General features: G+C 41.3%; 1 protein-coding gene across 6 annotated transcripts in view; it reads left to right on the forward strand.

Annotated features, from left to right (window-relative positions):
- The window catches only part of nrxn2a (neurexin 2a), a 199569-nt gene that overhangs the window by 52648 nt on the left and 132751 nt on the right, over positions 1 to 14170 (forward strand). For all 6 annotated transcript variants that reach the window (XM_049592953.1, XM_049592952.1, XM_049592956.1 and 3 more), the window contains exon 2: positions 11467 to 12613. In XM_049592953.1, coding sequence (XP_049448910.1) covers positions 11911 to 12613 — 703 coding nt within the window. In that variant the 5' untranslated portion in view covers positions 11467 to 11910. The remainder of the gene's footprint in view (positions 1 to 11466; positions 12614 to 14170) is intronic.

A 14170-nucleotide genomic window follows, 5' to 3' on the forward strand; every position in this document is an offset into this window, starting at 1 on the left:
ATACTTAAGTCATGATTCAATATTATTGCGATTTTAAATATGTTGCAATATGGGGCGCTGGTGGCTTAGTGGTAGAGCAGGTGCCCCATGTACAAGGCTGTTGCTGCAGCAGCCTGGGTTTGACTCCAGCCTGTGGCCCTTTGCTGCATGTCACTCCCTCTCTCTCTCTCTCTCTCTCCCCCTTTCACACTTGTCTGTCCTGTCCATTAAAGGCTGAAAATGCCCCAAAAAATATTGATTATATTATTGTAGTAGGCTACCCAAAGTTTAATTTGTCTTGCTAATATTGATAATTTACTAATAAAAAAAATGACACTGGGCACTGTGTGACGATATGATATTGCCACACAAAAATATTGCAGTACTGTGCTGTGTTGATTTTTTTACCCCACACCCTAGAGAAAAAGCTGTATTACTGCTATTGAGTGAAATTCTGTGACATTGTATGATTAATAGTGACATATCATCTGGAGTTTTCCGTGTTTCCTGAGAAGTCAAAGCAACTAGAGGGAGTCAAGGTGATATGACACCATTGACAGGTTACCTTGAATAAAATTACAGATTTCACTGGGTTCGAACATTGTTGGAAGCATTTTGTATAATGTCAGTTCACAACCTAGTAAAGTATGTAATATAGGTCCATTCTTTTTTTAGAAATTTAAATGTGGAAATGTTATACTATACCCTTAAAGGTTTATGACTAACTATCTTTGTACTCTGTCCATAGAGCAGAAAAATGTGGATGTAGTTACTGGAAGTGAGATGTACCCTACTGTCTCCTGAGGAGCACAGATTAAACATGAAGTAAATAAATTCTGGACTGATTTGGAGCCAGGATCATGTTTCACAAGCCATCCTCTATTCTGAATTATCAGCAGGCCTCTGGACTCTCACATGCCCTTTACACTACACTACAAAATAAACACTCCAAAAAACCATGCATGTAAGTGTGGCTCTGGGTTATTTGAAGAAATCAATTCCCAGTTATGCTCCATAATTAGTGAAACATGCAACTAGACAGATTCATAAATGATTCATTATGAGCCCGCAAACAAAGCAAAACAGTTTTTTTTGTTTTGTTTTGTTTTTTTTGTCTTTGTCAGCTCCATCGTTAATGAAAGCATGAGCTTAAAAATGTTGAGGCAGTAAAAAGAGAAATTGATATTAAAAATTAGATTAAAAAGAAGCATTTGATCTCAGAGACAAAGTTCCAAGGCAGCAACCTTAACCATGATATCTTTAATCTCTAATCCAATATTTCCATCAAAGAAATCATGCCTTTGTATGTAGGGCATGACCATCTTTGTTCCATACAAGACCAAATTAGATTTAATTTTTAAGTGGCTAATTAAAAGTGTGTGTCAGTATTACAGTCATTGTTTCCATCTGTGATTAATATTAATGTCAAGTTCTTTTCTTATTTGACATGAGATATGTTTCAAAGATTCAACAGACTGTACTATTTGTCTGTGTTGTCTCACTCCTCTGTAAATGGCACAAAGAGCTGTGTTCTACAACAAGTACTATAAGCACATAAAGGTAAAGCACTACAGACTGTTTAAAGTTTACTGATTGGCCATGATGTCACAATCACGTCTGACCAAACAAATTCAAAAATAATTCAACGGCATAGTCTCACAGTAAAACCTGCATTAGGTCCTGATCACACAGAAAGCGTTTTAGCAGCTGGAGGCGCCATTTTGTTATTGTTTTTAATGAGAATTTTTTTTTGCCTGTGGGCTTTGCGTTGCCACGTGCCTCACATTTCTGCGTTCTAGGCGCATGGTGTTTTTGCCGGGGCACTCTGAACTCCTCGAGTTAAAAAAAAAAAACAAACTTCAACTCAAAGTGGAAAACTGCCCAATGTCATCTCTTTTTTTTTCATCATCTCTTTTCCCATTGTCCAATCGGATGATTTGAGAGGCGGGCCTTCTGTGGTTGTCACGACAGCAGGTTTACAGTTGGTGGTAGCAGTTGCCGGATACCCAGAGTTATATGGCCCAAGGATCGACAGCAGGTTGTCAAACTGCCCCTGAGTCATCCTAAAATTGGCCTGGAAACGACCATCATGGAGGAGAAGCTCATGGACCAAGTGGTGTTACTCCCTGTGATCCACCATCTTTATTAGAGTCTCATGCACCCACACAGATCTCAGTTTCCCTATGCCTGACAAACTATTTGCTGACAGCCTCTCACTCTCAACCAGAGCTACAGCAAGTTACCCTCTGCCATAACATTTGAGGAACTAGATACTAATTACTGTCAAACTGTTTACATGGGAAGGTTAGACTAAGGTCAGTCTGTGGTTGCCTGGCAACAATAAAAAGGCGCAGCAAGCATCTTTTTTTCACTAGTGGCACTCAACAACAAAAAAGGCAGCGTGGTGCACTTCAAGTTTTCTTTGTGATCGGGGCCTAAAGCAGTATTTATAATAAAGTGACATGAAATCAAATGTTTGCTGTGAGTGGTATGCTTGTATCGCTAAACCCAACAGAAATAATTGCCAAGTGCTGCAGCTCTCTGCAGTGTTTTCTGCTTTTATCTTATTGTTTTGAATAGTTGAGTCTCATTGCTCTCAGCACTCACCATGAACCTATAGACAAAGATTTTACTGAAACCCTAAACTTCAAAGTAAACCAGTTTAGAAAACCACTTTTCTTTAGTATATGTGGAAAATGTTTACCAATTGAGCTCAAAGTTAGTAAGATAGTGCATAAATTGTACACTGGGGAAAAACAAAAGTCAGTCCATAAGGCATCATAGAAAATTCAGGGGGAGATCAGAGCATTCTCAACAACAACAAAACTGGGACGGCTTTGCTTCTATAGGAAGTTTATTATAATTTTCAAGAGCTGTGTTTCACCGTAGAGGTGGACAGTAAAGGTTATTTCTGTATTATATCATAGATACATCAGTAGAGATGTGTACTCACCTTGGCAACTAACATCCCAAAACCATGGCCTGTTTTGCTTCCAGCATCCCTCAGACTGTGAGCATTAAGGCTGAGGGGGTAAAGGATTACAGACGTGAGGTGGGAAGTCGTTGCCTGCAGAACAACTTTTACTCAATGCACAGACCCATGACAAACTCATGCCTCAAGTAGATTGGGCGTGCATATTGAGCGCGGTTTTCCTTACGTTCCCTCCTATAGGCCTATTGGAATTGCTTTTATAGTCTTGCAGGCTCCATTTAGAGAATGATGAGGTATTCAACCTCCACTGGTCCTCTAATAGGAAAACTGATGAGTGGAAAGAATAGACCTAAACAGCTGGTGAACAGTAAGCATGTGGTACATTGGGTACAAATGCTGTATTTCTTTACAATGTAAGCCCAGAACCTGCAGAAACTGCTACAAGACAGAGGACCTTGAGCTTTGTCTCCTATACAGACTCAAACAGCACACTGCAAAATGCCTCTGCAACAAAACCTTAAAGACCTCATACATGATTTAATCCAGCAGGTATTATATTCAAACATAAGATGTGTACTGTAACTGCCACAGCAGCCATGGAAGAAGTATTCAGATCTTTGACTTAAGTCAAAATAGCATTACTACAGTGTAAAAATATTCTGTTACAAGTCCTCAATTCAACACCCTACTCAAGTAAAAGTACACAAGTATTATGATTAAAGTACTCAAAGCACCGCAAGTAAAAGTACTCATTATGCAGAATGGCCCATTTCAGATTTACATATATTATATAACTGGATTATAATTATTGATGCATGAATGTAGCCTTGGAAGCAGACGAATCTTTGAGCTCATGCTTAATTTACTCTGTCAGATGCGTCTGTCCTCCCTCCCGTTCACACAGAGCTCCAGCTGGCAGTTGGGCCAATCACAATCTTTCATTTAATATGGTACGTGTTTAAAACGATGATCAGCAACTTGCGGAGCCCTCACTGAAATGTAATGACGTCATTTTTGGCTCATGCGCCCTCATGCAGGGGACACTAGCATAAACCGATTGCTTAGTAAAGAGGGTCGCTGTTGAGCCATTTTCAAAAACAACCAAGATGGCCGCTGCAGATGATGTGGAACTTTCTGTTGAAGCACTCGTTTCAAATTCTGATGCCAAAAACGGCAGCACTCATTCACACACATATTGACGCTACACCATCACAGTTCATCTCTGCACGCTGTAGTCTGTTTACATTTGTCCATCGTTCAGTGCTACACCACGTTTCGTTGCTCTGATTGGTTGCGGGTCTATCCAAATTCATCCAGAGGCAATTTGATCTACACTGTTGATAACGCTCCTTGAAAACTGCAAATTAATCAAGAGGTTCCAAACTAATTTACATTGTGATTTGGTCTGGTGATGTCAGGCTACAGTGAATACATATGTTCATTACTTTAATGTTGCAGCTGATAAAGGCAGAGCTAATTTGAACTACTTCATATTCCGCTGGGTGTCTTTACCTATAATAATATATCATAAGTTATTAGCTGATTTTAATTTTGCATTAATAATCTGAATCTGCAAAGTAACTGAAGCTGTCAGATAAAAAAGGTACAATATTTGCCTCTAAAATGTAAGCATGGAAGTATAAAATAGCATAAATGGAAACACTCCTGTAAAAGTATCTCATAATTGTACTGTAAGAAGTATTGTACTGCTGTAAAGATGGCGCTTTCATAAAACCTGGCTGTCCATGCAGTAAAAAGCGGCAAATACTGTATAAACTGGTCCTACAGAACCAGAGGAAACAGAGGAAAAGAGCTGTGGCCTTTGCCTTTGCTCTGAAGGTAGGAAACCTTCAACTACCACAATGCACAGCCCTGTAGCAGATCAATGAACTCTCCCGCTGGTGGGTGATGTAGTGCAAACTCAACCATTTGACACAATGGTGACCAGCTGATAACAAAGGATCTTGTATTACAGTTAAATGATGAGCTAAAACAGTGGTTCTCAAATGGTGTGCAGTGGGATTCATGATAACCACACATTGTTATTACAATTTTCAACTGGGCCTATACAAAAAGTTATGAATGAATTTTAAATTGATTGAATCAGTATGCTGTGTGCTCTGACTATTTGTTTCTGTCCAGGCATGAGAGTTATAAGTGTGTGACACATCAATGGGGTGATAACATTTAAAAGGAGAAAGCTGTGAGTGGGACAATGGATCGCTTATTGTGCATAAATTACAGCAAAGCACAGCGAAGGCGACCTACCACTGTCAGCAGACAGTATCACGAAAGCTACCCGTCTTATTTTTCTTATTCCTATTGTCTAGTGTCATGATAGGAGTGATAGATAGTGATATCCCACTAACCCACATAGGAGCTACTGTGCACAGATATAAATACAGGTGTGCCTTGACATTTTAGCTCGCCCTTTAGTGTGCCCTGAACACAAAAAGTTGGTAAACCACTGAGCTAAAACATGTATCTGAAAACACTTCAGGCGAGAAATAGGCAATGCAGTACCACAATCTTGGTTTATATCTAATCAGCGCTGCCTAGTTTTAATGTTTGATTGGTGTTTGGTCTGAGTTTGAGAAAGAGACAGGTGGGTCTGTCTCTTGATCTGCCTCTATACTCTTTGTATATGTGGTGTCCATGGGTTGGGAGGGGAGCAGGGAGATCTTGGCACTTGTTAGATAGATGGAAGTTTACCATAGTTAATTTGCACATACTGCCCGCATTGTTATGACACAAAGCTGGTTGAAAATAGGTAAAGTATCCCTTTAAGTACAGCACTGGAGTAAATGTATGTAGTTACATTTTACCACTGTGCCGCAGTATCACATCCTGCAGAAACACTATCACTGTGATGCTGCATGCACAGTCCATTACAACAGTTCATTATTGCAAATATCTGTCAGATCTGTCAAGCGCTCTCGCCACAATCGAGTGAGTTTGTCATTTCATCCACAGTCCACTTCCTGTTTTGCTCCCTCACCTGTTTATCCGCTTGATTTTACCGAGCAATGCTTTAAGAACGCTCACTGTGTTCACTGAAACGTTGCTGAGTATCACACCATGATCCCTGTTGTTCGGCGTCAGCCATGGATTAAAGCGAAAAGTGTTCACTCCCATTTCCTGCAGCGTCGAGTCTGTGTGATTTCCTGCACATGCACAATCAGTAACTGTTGAACCTCCGGCCCCTCTGTCCGTCCCCAGGGTAGCAGGTTGGCTCTTAGGAGCTCATTCATGCTGAATCACTTCAGCAGGGTAATGCTGCTTCTGAACGGACAGATCCTGAAAATGTTCCATTTAAGAGAAAATATTGATTGAGCGCAGAAAGTTGGATGGTTGAAATGGTATTAGGTGGAGAGCCCTCCACTCTCACTTTTTCAGCGGCCAGTTGTTAAGGTTCCATATATTCAACTGTAAGGGCTATGCCTCCCTTTTGACACAGCACTTACTTGGAGCCGCTGTTCCTTGTAGAGGAGCAGTAGCTGTGACGTCCTCACATATCTTTCATAGATTAAACATTTCATATCTGATCCTCATGTTTTGTAATTAAATGTGTGTCCCTGAAGCACAGTTACCTAGTACTTACAGCAGCACTGGTATTCTGTGACGTGGCCAGTGCAGTTTTACTTAAAGAGGGAAATATCTTACCCTTGCCTCTGTTGCACTGGATACATAAAACTGTGTTGTTATTGTATCTGGGTGGTATTTTCACAATCACCAATATGCATTTCATTTTACAATACAAACCAGGGCTGCCCCCAAGCAAGAATTTTCCTAGTCCACCAATAGTCGTCATTTAGGGCCATTGTCGACTAGCCGCCCGCATGTTTACAATATTATGTTAATTATTAAGTTGTATATTTTGGGCGGGGCAACACAATGGTTTGAGTTGAAGGTGTGAGAAAGAATAGTATCAGTAACATTGTTAACACTGTGCTACATTACAGAGAAATACAAAACCGTACTAATAAGCTGTCGGCAAAGCAGTAATGATTGTGCTTACTTACGTAGAGTTTACGTATCACCTTTGGTTTGTCCTTTACCTTCTCAAAATGATCCCACACTTTGGATTTCCTGCCTGACATGTTGTTAACTAGCCTGTGGAATAACTGCAGGTACCAGCCCTGGAAATAAGGGGCTGCACACATGCTGCATCTTCAACAGCCTGGAAAACGTAAGGTCGGGCACTGGGTGCTACTCTTGTGCCTTTTTGTAACCGCTTTCAAGAGTGCGGCGGTAGGTTGCGGCTGAGGTTGCTAAGCAGTCTTAACAAGCACAGTATCACAACCTATTTACCTGAAATCCTGAGTACTGAGCTGATCTTCTTCCAGGCGCTGTTTATAAGTGTGTAGGTCTATCATCCGTGGGACAGATGTAAAGCTCTGGGTAGCCCTGCACTAACATGATCAACTTTTCTGTATTCATCAGACTGAATATTTACAGAAGAAGGGAATGATATCTGTCGGCTGTGATTGGTTTGTAACGCGACTCCTGTCTGACTGCTGAGCGTGGCCTCTTCCTGTGTCTGTCCCTTCAAATTAAATTCACACATGGTCCAGTCATATAGGTTTTGATTTATTTTGACAAGGGACAGCTCCTAATAGAGATTTACGTTTGTTTTTTCTGATTTTTTTTTTTTCATCAGCGACCAGTGAATTCTTGCCGAAGAATGACCTTTTTGGTCAACCAACGTTTTGTTGACTATTAATACAAACAACAAATCATAGTTCTCATATACGATATAAAGATTCATATATCTTGAATAGAGTAAAGAACATACAATGGCACTAGCTGAGATGTAAAAATACATGATGGTATAGCACTACAGTATGTGTCCTCTTGCAGGTGTATTGGTAATTGTGTCAACATTGTGCGGTGTCATTGTACTTGGTACATAACTATGATATGGGTATGTCATGTTATTTGTATGCCCATGTATGCAGCTGTTTACAGTCATAACACAATCTGCATTCTTGCAGTGTGTGATGTCACTGTACACCAATAGGCCTGAAAATTGCTGTATTAGGTAAACTACTGTATTTGTGTCATTTTTGTGGTATTAAGCAGATAAGGCAGTAAAATATGGGCCAAGCGAAAAATCTACTGCTGTGTTCTGCAGCGTTAAGCAACAACTAGGCCAACCGACCTGCTAAATTCATATTTTCAGGTCTTTCTCACTGGTAGAAGATACACAGCAGTGTGTAAGGAGAGGCTGGCGGGGTTGGAGCAGGCCCCCAGTGATATCAGATTAATTGGCCACCCCTGGTGTGTTCCCACACACCACCACCACCACCACCACCTTATTCTGACCATGATGGGTAATTGGCCTGTTGTTTGTAATGATGAAACAGCGTGTTACCTAGTGAGAAAAGCCATTAAACGTTGAGGAGACAGTGTTTTATTTTACAATAACAAGTGTAACTGTAAACACCTCACTTACAACTGTTTGATCAATGGTGAGTCCTGTGTGGAGAGGGGAGCAGCTGATGTAGGATCCACACACAGCAGAGGACCCCAGTTTGAGCTCTCTACCATATTTCGTTGGATTGTTGGTGCTAACTATTAAAGAAACGTAATGCATTATCATTTCAGTAAACCATCCCGTCAAAGCCTGAACACATCAAAATTGTTGTAGACAGTGCAACATTTTCCTTTTCCTTTCTGTGGTGATGGATTTCGGGTGGGCTTTGTAAGCTGCAAAATGTCAATTTCAACAGTGCAACTGCGATATAAATTCCCTATTACAGTCTGAATGTTAGGAGGGGTTAGAAGCCAACATTTCCTCCCAAAATCCCACGACAATGCCTACTTAAGCTCAAGATGTTTGCTGCATCAGGTTAAAGGTTTTTTACAAGTGCAGAGAAGCAACATTGCCCGAGTAGCATCACAATGCCTATTGGAAAACAGGCCTTTGTATGTTTAATCTTCCCTGCGTGTGTGTTAGCCTAATAGTCTAATAATATCTCTCTGAGATATTCAGAGAGTTAGTGAAACTGATATAAACAACAACATCAAAAAAGAAAAGCTACACCAGGAGTGGGTGATGACTACTGGAAACGTGGGGGATGTCAAAGACAAAAACAAAACAAATACAGAAGAATAAATGATACAAACAAAACACTAGAGTTTTCAGTGGATTTAATCAGTCTGTGTGGCCCCCTGGTCATCTACGCATTTTCTTGTTTTGGTAATTAGAACTTATTCATGTCGGCTTTTAAACAAATCCAGGCGGCAGGCTGTGCTGGGTCATGGATGCGTTGTTTAGCATTTAGGCTCGCTGACTCAGCATGTGGTTCATATGTCTGTGTAATAGTAAACATAAATGATAATACTGTATATTTCACACTTTGAAATGGGCCCTGTTTCATCTGGTGTCAGCTCATTGTGACCGAAAATAAACTTGACCTTAAGCTTTCCCAGCAATGCAAATCCAGTGACTGTAAATACGGTTGGCCATAACTTAGAGTATTCTTAGCATATTATAAGTGGTATAATATTAATCATTAGCAGTACAGTGCTGTTATAAGCACTCTCTTAATGAGCATCTCAATGGGAGTTTCTGCAAAACAGTTACCATGTGGTGAGGCCATGAAATTGAAAGCACTGCATGCCTCCCCGTCTTCTCACGTACAAAAATACTAATATTTCTTTTAAAATCTAAATGAAAGCGAGCTGAAGTCGACCACTTCTATCTACAGCTGCAACAACTTCTGAGAAGCATTTCACACACCGTACCTGACCCTGGCAAATTGCAATTCATCCTGTGAAGAGGGTGTCAGTTTTTTATGACCTTCCAGGATACAGCTATTCCCATGATAACCCCGTCTATCACGAGGGTTTTCTCCTAGCCTGGAGCTTTCTGATACTTTGAGGAGAAACTTTGATTTATTTGCTGTGATGCACTCTTTCTTGCGACATCTACCTTTTGCGAATAAACCCAACTGTGGCAGTCCCTCATCAGCAGGAGGCTGTAATTCCCTGCAGACTCAAACACATATTATATTTCTCTCTGTGGCAGAGATGAAATTGGGCCAAACTTGCATGAAATGCCTCTGCTCCTAGTTGAGAAAGGCCTATAAATGAGAGGGAACTCGGTGTAACGTAACATAAAGACTATTTCTTGCTTCCAGACAAATTAGCTCTCTTTTTTTGCAGGTTATTGCAAACCCCAGAGCTTTAACTTGACGTCGTATTTACAGCGGTGTGTATTTATTGTAGACTGAATGATTGAATCGGAGTGGATCAATACCTTGTATGTAAACTGCTACACTATCTGTATTCCTTTCTCTTTTCCAGGAGACGGGGTGACATTGGAACATTTTGTGAATGTTAACAGCAGAAAGCTCAACATTCACTGTATGTCCTCTGTTGTAAATCAAACATGTTGCGAGTTTGATCAGATGCATTGTACGCAGTATAAAGGCATCCCCGGGATTTACAGTATTGTTCCCACTCTTTTGTGCAAATTGGCTGTAATAGATTACAGCTGCTGATTTTGTTTCTGATCACTTAATTGGATCACACAATGGTATAGCTCTTTTATGTGTTTTTAATAGGTATTGGACGGTAGTGGAGTTCTTTGGCACAGAGGCGTAAGCTATAACAAGCTGTGGCTTTATAGACAGTATTGGTTTTGCTCTCTGGAGGGAAATTGTTGGTAATAATGTAAAGATAAATAAATGCCACCATCATCCTCCCAATACAAATTTTGTCCCTTAGAATATGTGTAGCTTCCACAGGATGAGTGGCCACCAGTTGTAGGTTGTAGCCTCTCTAAATGGTAATAATGAGCCTGGGCAGGTTCCCATTTCAGCCGAAGACTGATGCATAACTTTGTGTCCTCAGGGCCGGGAGGTGCACCCTCTTTTGTTATCACAAAGTATTGGATTTTCTGTTTGTTGTTTGTTTGTTTGTTTGTTTCTTACACAGACCTCTTCCTTTTCATCACTCCCAGCCTCTGGCCTGCATGTGTTGTTCAGCTGTAATGTCTTAGCTTGATCCCAGGGAGCGCGGAGGGCTTAAGGGGCTCAACATCACTGAAGTTAGTGAGGCCATGGATCGTACCAAAACATCTGTGGGGGTGCTTACGAATCACAGTTTTCCACCAGCTTTTGGAAAGCAGCGCCGGTCTCAGCACACCAGCGAGACCCTCTGTTTGCTTTTCTGCCTGGATGCTAAGACACGAGGTGGGGAGCCAGGATTGAGATGCTTCTTGGCCCGAGTATCGTGTCGAGGGCCTGTTGCTGGAATCTCCAGCCTGCAGCCAAGATCTTAATGATAAGCAGCAGTCAACAACAAGTTGCTGGAAATGACCTATAAAAATGTGAACTGCTGCTAACTGCTGAATTCCTCATAACAATTAAACCTCTAACATGCTCATTTCCATATTTCCCCCCTCTGACATTTTAATGATTTGTTCAATTTTGTAATTAATTTTCCAAGTCATTCATAATGACTGTAGATTATTTATCCTTTTTTGTACAATCAATTGTTGGTAATCTTTGCAGCTATTCATCACACACTCTTCTTTTATGTCGTAGGATGTTGGGAGGCTGAGAAGAATGGAGGCTGCACCTAAGCTGCGTGCCTAGCTAACCCATGGAGAACTGACAGGAACAGTGCTGGATGGAGGCCAAGACACTGGATGGCGAAGACGAGGAAGCACACAGTATTGTGGATCACTTGTGTCGTTTGTTCTCTTTTCTCAGCCGATCCAAAGTAGATGCAAAGTATTCTGCAATGTGCCTCATTTGTTCACTCTGTCACGTGTCGCCCATGGAGAGATGGCAAAAAGAATCAGGATAGACTGTCAAGGCTAAAGAAAATCATTTACTGCATGCAGGAGTTGCAGTCTTATCTCTGCAAATTTTAGGCTGATAACAAAAGAAGTGTAGACACTAGATAACGTTTCCTGCTCACAGCTCTGTTGGATTCATATGAATTAGAGACCACAGGGGAGACAGTTGTTGTAGATAGTAACCATCATGGGCAGGTGCAGAGGCAAGGCTTCCTGCTTACTGTTTTTAGCTGGGCTGGTGCTAACAGGAATAGCTTTGGAATATGAGGGGGTTCCTGGTCAGTGGACACGCTACGGCCAGTGGGATGCCAAAGCAACAGGTGAGCTCAGCTTTATTCTGAAAACCAACATCAGCAAAGCCCTGGTGCTCTATCTGGACGACGGAGGGAACTGCGACTTCCTGGAGCTCCTGATCGCAGACGGGAGGCTCCAAATGCGCTTCACCATCCACTGTGCCGAACCAGCCTCCCTGCACACAGAGACACGAGTCAACGACCTGCGCTGGCACAGAGTCCTTCTCACCCGAAATTACAGAGAGACCCGACTGGTGGTGGACAATGAGGAGAAAGTGGCCGAGGTGAAGTCCAAGAGAAAAGAGATGGTAGTGGCCAGTGACCTCTACGTCGGGGGAATTTCGCCGGATGTCCGTCTATCTGCCCTGACATCCAGCACTGTAAAATACGAGCCACCATTCCAGGGCCTTATAGCCAATTTGAAGCTGGGGGAGGCGCTACCGTTGCTGTTGGATGGCCAAGCTGTTCATAGTGATTTGGAGTACATATGTGACATACACTCTCCGTGCAGCAACAAAGGCCTGTGCTCTGTCAGCCAAGGAGAGGTCCTCTGTGACTGTATCAATACCAGCTACAGGGGAAGGTACTGCCATGAAGGTAAGAATCTATCCATCTGTTTGTAGCATTAGTATTTTTGCTGCATGACTTGGGGACAGAGACTTGATTTTAGTAGTTAAATGTGTTGCTTTCTGTTAATATAATTCACCGAATTCTCTCACCTTTTGTCACACTGGTGACAAAAGAGAATTGCGATACAGGATTTTCTTCAATTAACCTTGCTGTCCTCTATGAATTGTTCATCACATGGCTTTTTTTGTAATGCTAATATACTTCTGCTGAAAATATTTGCCCTCCTTATGAGCATTAGTGCACAAATGGTTAAAAGCCCTTATTAATATACCATTTTAAGCATATGGTCTAAACCCTCATTAGGCTCCAGAAAATAATCAATAAAGCCCACTTTAAAGCGATCCAGGTCAAAGTATACCACAGCAGTACTAAAAGGCTGCTTGGGTGTGTGAGTCCAGCTCTCTCAGCAATTATCTTCACGAGTCATAAAGGATAACAGCTTCCTAATGTGACAGATGTTTGCATGTTTTCAACACAGAGAAATTTAACGGGCTCCCAAATGGGTGTCATTTTCTATTTCTGGAGAGTCTAAATAACAGTAAGGACATAACTTGGCATTTTAAAGGGGACCTATTATGCTCATTTGAAAGGTTCATAGGCTGCTTGTATTTTGGGTTTCTACTGGAACATGTTTCTATGCTGTAATGGTCAAAAAAGGCTGCATCACCTGCATTTACCCTCTGTCTGAAATGCTCTGTTTTAGAGCCTGTCTCTTTAAGTCCCCTTCCTGAAAAAGCACAGTCTGCTCTGATTGGTCAGCGTTTCAGGGTCTTCCATGTCCAGATCTTCACAACAAGTCATGTTCCAGCAGGATTATGATCCAAAATCAGGGAGAAATTAACAGAAACATCAACAAACATGATTACACGTTTCCCTGAGGCAAGCGTGTAGCTACATGTAGCAGTGTCATTGCAATGACTTTTGCGATGTGTAGTGACACTTTCTACCGTGAAAAATCACCAATAAAACATGCAACATACAATCAAACGTGTCCCAGTAGGAATCTAATGCAAAATCCATAAGAAATAACCAACATCTGGGATCATGATTACATTTTTCCTTGAAGTTAGCATATAGCTACATGTAGCAGTGTAAGCTACATAAGGCACAGTGTGCCTGGAGCAATGGAGAAATCTGTCTTGAGCTGATGTCATCTTGTCTTTAAAATACAAAAAAACAGGTAGAATCAACATTCAGAAAGGTCTGAAGCCTGAGGTTTTGGCTCGCGGGGATTACGCTAGCTTTACCTCATTATTTGAAACTTTGGCCACATCCGATGTTCTAACATTATGACACAGAAAGCATGATAATTCCCCTTTGAAGTGAGCTTTGAAACTCCTTGTTTCGCATAAAAAAAATGGAAATAAATGATGAACTATAAATGTTTTACACTTTGCCAAAAGGTTTTCCTCTTATTATGACATGTTTGGTTTGGGAGCTTGACAGCTTGCCTCCATGAGGTCAGGGGGTTAAGGAGGTTATGTTCCTGGCCAAAAAGACACGGACATCCTGGCAGGAGTTCCT

Source organism: Epinephelus fuscoguttatus, linkage group LG12 (genome assembly GCF_011397635.1).
Source record: "Epinephelus fuscoguttatus linkage group LG12, E.fuscoguttatus.final_Chr_v1".
Lineage (NCBI taxonomy): Eukaryota > Metazoa > Chordata > Actinopteri > Perciformes > Serranidae > Epinephelus > Epinephelus fuscoguttatus.